At 60.2% G+C, this 7,038-nt stretch overlaps 2 protein-coding genes across 2 annotated transcripts in view; both read right to left on the bottom strand.

Moving 5' to 3' along the window:
• Positions 1-7,038, bottom strand: part of LOC103898530 (zinc finger protein 721) — a 165,826-nt gene that overhangs the window by 45,697 nt on the left and 113,091 nt on the right.
• On the bottom strand, positions 8-6,802 carry TRIM41 (tripartite motif containing 41). The gene is made up of 6 exons (XM_009278799.2): positions 5,873-6,802; positions 4,110-4,205; positions 3,438-3,668; positions 2,681-2,703; positions 1,883-2,010; positions 8-1,203 (listed from the first exon to the last, which is right to left on the bottom strand). Exons 1-6 carry the CDS (start codon positions 6,800-6,802, stop codon positions 686-688), a joined length of 1,926 nt encoding a protein of 641 aa, XP_009277074.1. The 3' UTR covers positions 8-685.

Genomic DNA, 7,038 nt, shown 5'->3' on the forward strand with positions numbered 1-7,038 from the left:
TGTTTGGGGATCTGACCCCCCCCCCCCCAAAAAAAAAATGACGGGGAAGGCGAGGAAAGAACGGGAGAAGATCGCAGGTTAAAGCGGGTTCAACTCTGGGTCCAAACACCAGCTGGGGTCTGAAGATGCTCAGAAGGCGAATCCCAACAAATCCAGGCACCTTGGCACACGAAAGCCGATGATTTTGGAAAAGATGTCGATGGGAGTTTGAAGAAGCCAAGAGCACTCGCTCCTCGACGTACAGACCCCCCCGCCCCGGAGCTCTAGGGCTCGAGCTCCGCGTCCGAAGAGAGCCAAGACGCACCTCAAAACTCGACCATGGGCACAACACGGGTGGAGAGCACGCTGGAAAGCTTCAGGCGTCAGCTGGGAAAGGGAGAGAGGAGCTCCTAGCAGCAAGAGCCAAAGCGAAAACGCCTCCCAGGCGGATCCTTCCCTATTCCAAACAAAACCAGCTTCGGATCGGCGTGGCGGCGAGATCCCAGAGAGGAGCTGGCAGGAGGTCGAGGGAAGAGGCCTTGTGAGCAAGCCGGTGCAAGAAGACAAGTGCAGCGTCGGATCCCTAAACGGGATCCGAGGAATTCCAAGGGGGAAAGAGCGTGGCCGTGTGCAAGGCCGGATCCCAGGGTGAGGTCGGATCCGGCGTGGGTAGAGGCAGCCGGCGGGGAGGGCGAGGGGTGGCCGGTCAGGCACAGATTTTGATGCGGGTGCCCTTGGCTAAGATGCGAAAGAAGGGGAAGATGCGCTCGTGGAAGGAGGCGTTGAAGGTGTGGATGTGGGTCATGCTCTCGGCGTTGTAGAAGCAGAGTTGGCCCCGCTCGTAGTCCAGGTAGACGCCGAAGCGCCGGGGCCGTTCGCTGGGCGACAGGGCCGTCTGCTCCGTGGCCGTCAACGCCTGGTACTTCTTCCCGTTGGTGCCCACGCACCAAATTTCTCGTTTTTGGTGAGGACCCACCGTCTTCTCTTTGCGACGAGCCGTTTCGCGGGCTGCGCCCACCGCCCAACCTCGTCGGCCTCCCACCTCTACCTCCCAGTAGTGACGGCCGGTGGTGAAGCCCTGGGAACCCAGCACGCAGTAATCCGAATCGAAACGTTTGGGGTTGTCCGGCAGATCCTGGCGGCGTTCGCCCAGCTTGACGCTGCGTCGGTCCAGGGAGAGGCTCAGGCGAGGGTGGGCTGTGTCGGGGTCCAGGGTCACGTCGGCTGGGAGGGAGATGGGGACGTTAGGGGGTCGCTGGTCACCTCTATCTCCCTGTAGATCCCAATCCCAAGATTTTTCCCCTCCTCTTAGTTCCCAACCCCAAATCTTCACCCACGTGCGTACCTGCAGCCCCAGTGGCTACCGTGACCGATAGCCCCCGCTGTGGGTCTGTACTGGTTTTGTCTGGGATAGAGTTAAAAGAGATTCAGCTCCCCCAACCCTAAATTTCTTCCAGCTCCCCCAACCCTGAATTTCTTCCAGCTCCCCCAACCCTGAATTTCTTCCAGCTCCCCCAACCCTGAATTTCTTCCAGCTCCCCCAACCCTGAATTTCTTCCAGCTCCGAGATGAGGCCCAGCCCAGCCCCACACGGAGCTGCCAGCGACTCTGGATCCAGCTCCGCTTTTGGGATGGGCAGACAGCCACGTTAGGGGAGAATCCGGATCAAAGGACGGAGCAAGGCGTGGAGAGGAATGAGAGGAGAGGCCAGTATTGAGGGGACTGGCAGAAAAAAGGGGTGAAAGTCCTGGGAAGGCAGAGCTGGAGGGCGAACCCCAACACGGCTGGGGATGCACAAGAGATCCCCAGCCTGGGAGGGTGGGGAAGGCCCAGTGCCCGTTCCCCAGGACCCCACTGAGAAGCCACGTCGTCCCCCTGGGCAGAGGAGCCAGGTCTCCCTCACCTTGAGGGACTTTACTGAAGACTTTCTCCATCTTCCTCATCACCACGTCCTGCAGAAAGTAGTTGCGATATTTTTTCCCCACGTCCACCGGCACCATCTCGGGCTCCTGGAATTTGATGTTCTCGCACCTGCCGGGGGGAAAAAGTGGGGGTTCAGTGTGCTCAGGGGGGAGGTAAAGACACAACAGGAGAAACTAGATGCCCTGCACACAGCCAAAAAACCCAGAGTGGGGCAGAGATCGGCCGAACCGGTTACGCTGGTACAGCCGGCGGTCCCCGCCCTGTCTCGGCCACAGGAAGCGGCCAATCTCCGGGAGGGATCGAGCCGCGTCCACCCAGCACCGGGGACAGCCAGGCCGTGCTCCGACACGGCTCCGTTACCTGCCGGCGAGCGGCTGGGGGCCGATTTAGAAGAGCGGCTGCTTGTCCGATTGAAAGGTGGGGAGGAAAAAAAAAAAATGATCCCTCCAAGACTTACCAGCGGCTCCTGCTTCCCCGGGGCATGAGGTCTGCGCGGGCAGACCCAGCTCCGCTCCCAAAAAGCGAGGGATTCCGAGATCTCTTCCCTGCCTTTCCCCTCTCCCGTATGTCCCCAGTCATCCCCCCCCAAATCCCGTTTATTCCCCACCGGGCCATCAGCCAGGAGTTCCAACCATCGGCACGACTGAGCTTTCCCTCGCGTTGCCCAACCCCAGCCTGGAAAAGCGCCCACCGCACGGGGTTTAAAACAAAAGCTCACGGGGTTCCCCCCCCCCCAAAGCTATTTACAGCGAGAAGATGCCAACGGAAAGTCACTGACCTGATAAAAGTGCCTTTGATGTCCTGCAAAAGGAGGCAGCCGGGTGGGAAGCGGGGAGAAAGAGAAAGAAGAGATTAGGGAGGACTGAGACCGATCCCACCGTGGCTCACGCTAAATCCTCTTAGCGGCCGCGGCTCAGCACCGTGTGAGCGCTGCAACGACAACCACCCCAACGGACAGGATGAGTCCCCTCCCACGGTCGGGCAAGGGGAATATCCCACAGAGAGACACATCCCATGGATTCACCCCTTGGCAGAGGCTGTTCCCACTAATACGGGCAGCCTAGCAAACCCCAAATCCCTCGGGGCCTCCCCTTCTCTTCCCGTTTTTCCCCTCTGATCCCGCAGATGTTGCGGGATCCCTGGCAGGAGGGATGGGAAAGGATCCAGCCCGCCAGGTAAGGCTGTTCTCCCATGAAGACGACCCTTTCTGGAGCCAGGTCCATCCACTCCCCTCCTGGCAGCTCTGCTTAATTCCCACTGCCAACGTTATCTCCTCGCCATAAAGCGGGGCCAGAGTTCCTACAGCTGCCGGCGCGGAGCTGAGCGAGGGTTCACAGTCCAGAGATCAACGACGTGAACCATCTGAGCTTACAGCTCTTTTGGAAAGCTCAAAAACATCTGGGAGAGACCTTGCCCGGCACGGCAGCGGGGCTCTGCCCTCCTCCTGGGATCCCTGATCGCGACTTTCCCCCTTCCCATCCCAGGGATAGGAGAAAAAAAACAAAACCAAACCCAAAACAACCAACCAACCAGACCTTGAGCAGTTGCAGCCCGTCCTGTTTGCTCTTGTCCTCCGCCTCGGCGATGAGCCGGCTGAGGGCAGCGCTCTGCTCTTCCAGCTGGCTGATGTTGCTGCTCTGACGGGCCAGCAAGCTCTCGTAGCGTTCCTCCAGCTGGTGTAAGAGCAGGACCTGCTCCCCGATGAGGAACTGGTGCAGCACCTCAAAGTCCGACTCGAATTCCTTGATCTCCAGCTTCATCTTGTCCTGCGGAGCGGGGAAGAGGGGGGGGGGAAAGGCATCCTTAGCTCAAGCGGCAGACCCAAAGGACATCGATTTGTTCTCTCTCCCAGGCTACCAATTCCCACAACACGTTCAGGCACAAAACCCCCTTAATTAAGCTCTAATTCAGCAGGGAAACAGCTTCCAGCCCTTGCGATCCCAACGATTGCAGCAAAGGGACTGCAACGCCTCCGTGAGAGCTCAAATCCGCAAGGCAGGGGGGGAAAAGCTTCCCCGCTCATCCCCCTCACCAGACTTCGGGCCAAGACATGCTCCCAGCGCTGGCATTTCAGCGTCCTCCTTAGCTGAGGGCCGATTATTTTTTGGCAGGGTGAAAGGTGGAAGGCGGAGAAATGGGAAATGAGTAAGTGGGGAAAGGAATTGTGCGCAGGATCATCCGCTGTGCCAGGAGCAGCCGGCTCTTACCCTCAGCTCCGTGATCTTCTCCTCCTCGTTGGATTTCTGCTTCAGGACCGCGTCCAGCTTCTTCTTCAGCGGCTCCAGGTGGCTCTGGAGTTTGTTCTGAGAGAAAGACACACATCTCAGGCATCCCTGGCTCAGGCAATCCCCTCCTTCCTCTCCTCTCTTGGTCCCTAACTCCACGGCAGGGCTGAGAACAAAACCTCCTGCCCAGATTTCAGACCACTTCCCTTCCGCTTTCCTTAAATGCTCGTTCTGGGAGCCGGTTTTAATCAGAAAGCCAAAAATCCTGCCCCACTCGGATCGGGGAACATCCACAAACGCCAGGTCCACAGTCACCAAGCGCAGACTGTTCGATGCGTGGCTCGAGCCATCGTGCACGCGTCCCGCTGGGTTGGGATCAGGACCCAGAGAGGGATCAGTGCTCCTAAACTCAGCACAAGCCTAGGGCCGGCTTAGACCATCCTTTCAGGCTGCGCCTTTCGGTAGCAGCGTGGTCCTAGATCAGCTTAAGCCGACGACGAAACCACTACCTGCTTCTTCAATCGTGATTCCTTGCGCTGAAAAAACCTTTGGCATTTCCAAAAAACCAACCAGTTCTGCCTTGCCGCCCTCCCAAGACGCTCCCTCTGCCCTTCACAAACAGCTCTGCCCTTTAGAAATTAATTTTTCTGCCTCCTCGAGTATTTGCAGCGTCTTTCCCACGGCAAAGGAAAGGGGAAAACGGACTGAGCCGACCCAAAAGCAAACAGCGCTGCCGGCCACGCTCCGACAACCCACCACGAAACAGCCTGACGCAGGGACGAGACACCCCATCCCAAAATTTCCAGGGGCTCAAAGGGTGCCGACTCCGATGGGAACCGCCAACATATCAGCCACGGCCAGAGCTCTGGAGAGCTTCCAGCAAGGGAGGACGAGGCGAGACGAAACCACGTGCGGCAGCAACTCCTCCAAGATGCCTTGGGATATTCAAGGAACCAAACCCCCCCACTCTTTTCTTCCAGAAGACCCCCCAAAAAAATGAGACATGACCTCACAGAGAATCCGAAGCCGCAAGAGACGGGGTAAGCAGCAGCCTGAAGGGCTCAGTGTCCACCGTCCCCTGTCCTCCCGCCGTGCTTTGTTTCAGGGTCCCCGGTCGCATCCGAACGGGAAGTGACGCCTTTGGGACAGCAAGGCTGCCCTGTTAAAACCCCTAACGAAGGGTGTCCGCCGCTGGGGATTCGGGATCAGGCTCCGAAGACCCTCAGGCAGGTATCGCCTGGGCTGAGCGAGGCTGGAGAGCCACTCGGGAAAGGCTTCGTAAGGCGTGGACCCACCACAACGTGGGTGCTCGTTTCAACCCGCCGCAGCCCGGAGGGGTTTCACCCAAAACCAGCCCGGCGGGACCAGCTGAGCTCACCCGCTCCTCGGTGGGATGATTTCTCCACGATCCAGCCGGCTTTGCCTTCGTTACCGTCACCGCCTGGTCCCCAAACCTCCCTCCCTGCGGTTAACCAGACCCTCCGCAGCCAAACCAACCCGGCCGCCGGCTTCCCGGCCTCCTGCACCCCAACCCACGCAGCCCGTTCGTGTCCCCCCGCTCTCCACTTGCCGAACCAGCCCGGCGAGACGCACCCGTACGCCGCCTCCAACCACCCAACGCCGTCTGCCTGCCGCCAGCCCGACCCAGCCCACGCCATCGGCTCCCGCCAGCGCCGACAGCTCTGTCTTCCCCCCCAAAAAAACCCCCAAACCACCCCGTTATCCCGACCCCGAAACCCTGGTACCTTGTAATCCTGCACAACCTCCTCGAGAGGGACGACGCTGTGATGCTTGTGGCTCCGCGACTCCCTGCACACCACGCAGATGGCTTGTTCGTCCACCTCACAGAAGAGCTTGAGGGGTTCCTGGTGCTTCTCGCACAGATTCGGTGGCCCCTGACCCCCCACCGCTACCAGGACCCCCGGGACCCCCGCCGCGGCTCCCGAAACCGAGGGACCGGCGGCGGGCGGCGCGAGGCGCTGGGGGTGCGGGTGCAGCTGGCGGATGATTTGCACCATGTTGGCCAGCTGAAGGTTGGGTCGGAAATTCCTCTGGAAAAAGGTTTTTCGGCATTGCGGGCAGGTGAAGGTCTGGAGGCGTCGAGGCTGCGTGGCCAGGACAGGGGGAGGAGGCGTCTGCACCTCTTCTTCCTCCTCTTCCACCTCCTCCTCTTCCTCCACATCTTCCTCCATCACGTCCTCGTCATAGTCCTCGTCCCCAAAGTAAAGCTCTCCCCCGACCCCACCGTCCCACATGTCCTCCTCCACGGGATCTTCCCACAGGTCGGTGTCGTCTTCCTCCTCGCTCCACATGTCGTCTTCCTCCTCCTCCGCGCCGCCATCCTCCTCCTCCTCCTCCTGCTCCACATCCAGCTCGTCCTCATCCAGCTCATCCTCCTCGTCCTCCAGGTCCTCTTCCAGCACGTCGCCCATCCCCACCTCTCCGCCACCCACCGCCGCGGCCCCGGGGGCCACCTCGTACTCGGCCTCGCCGCCCCACAGCTGCGAGATGCAGACGCGGCAGAAATTGTGCCCGCAACCGATGGAAACGGGGTCCACGAAATAGTCCAAGCAGATGGCGCAAATGGCTTCCTCCTGCAGCGTCTCCACCGGGTTCAGCCGCCCGCTGGAGCCCCCCGAAGGGACCCCATCTCCTAAAACTGCTGTGGCCGCCATGGGGAGGGGGGCCGGGAGATTCTCCTCTTCTTCGCAGGGCCCCGAGCTCCCCGTCGACCCCCAGGTGCTCCCTACGCTGGGGTGGGCACCAGCTGGAAGATGGAAGGCTGGCCGGTCCCCACCCAGGTGCCACCAAGGCCTTGGGGTGTCCCTTCCTCTTTCACCCCCCCCCCTTTCCCCCCCCCCCTCTCCCTTTTTAATAATTTCCCCCTCTTATTAGATATTTTTGTCTCCTC

Source organism: Aptenodytes forsteri, unplaced genomic scaffold (assembly GCF_000699145.1).
Source record: "Aptenodytes forsteri isolate BGI_AS27 unplaced genomic scaffold, ASM69914v1 Scaffold403, whole genome shotgun sequence".
In the NCBI taxonomy this organism is placed as follows: domain Eukaryota; kingdom Metazoa; phylum Chordata; class Aves; order Sphenisciformes; family Spheniscidae; genus Aptenodytes; species Aptenodytes forsteri.

Bases quoted from the DNA above. Each gene is read 5' to 3' on its own strand.
- TRIM41 (XM_009278799.2), bottom strand. From the start codon at position 6,802: ATGGCGGCCACAGCAGTTTTAGGAGATGGGGTCCCTTCGGGGGGCTCC. The intron at 3,669-4,109 runs GTAAGAGCCGGC...CCCGCTCCGCAG, and splicing joins AGAAGATCACGGAGCTGAGG to GACAAGATGAAGCTGGAGAT. The intron at 2,704-3,437 runs GTCTGGTTGGTT...CTCCTTTTGCAG, and splicing joins ACGGGCTGCAACTGCTCAAG to GACATCAAAGGCACTTTTAT.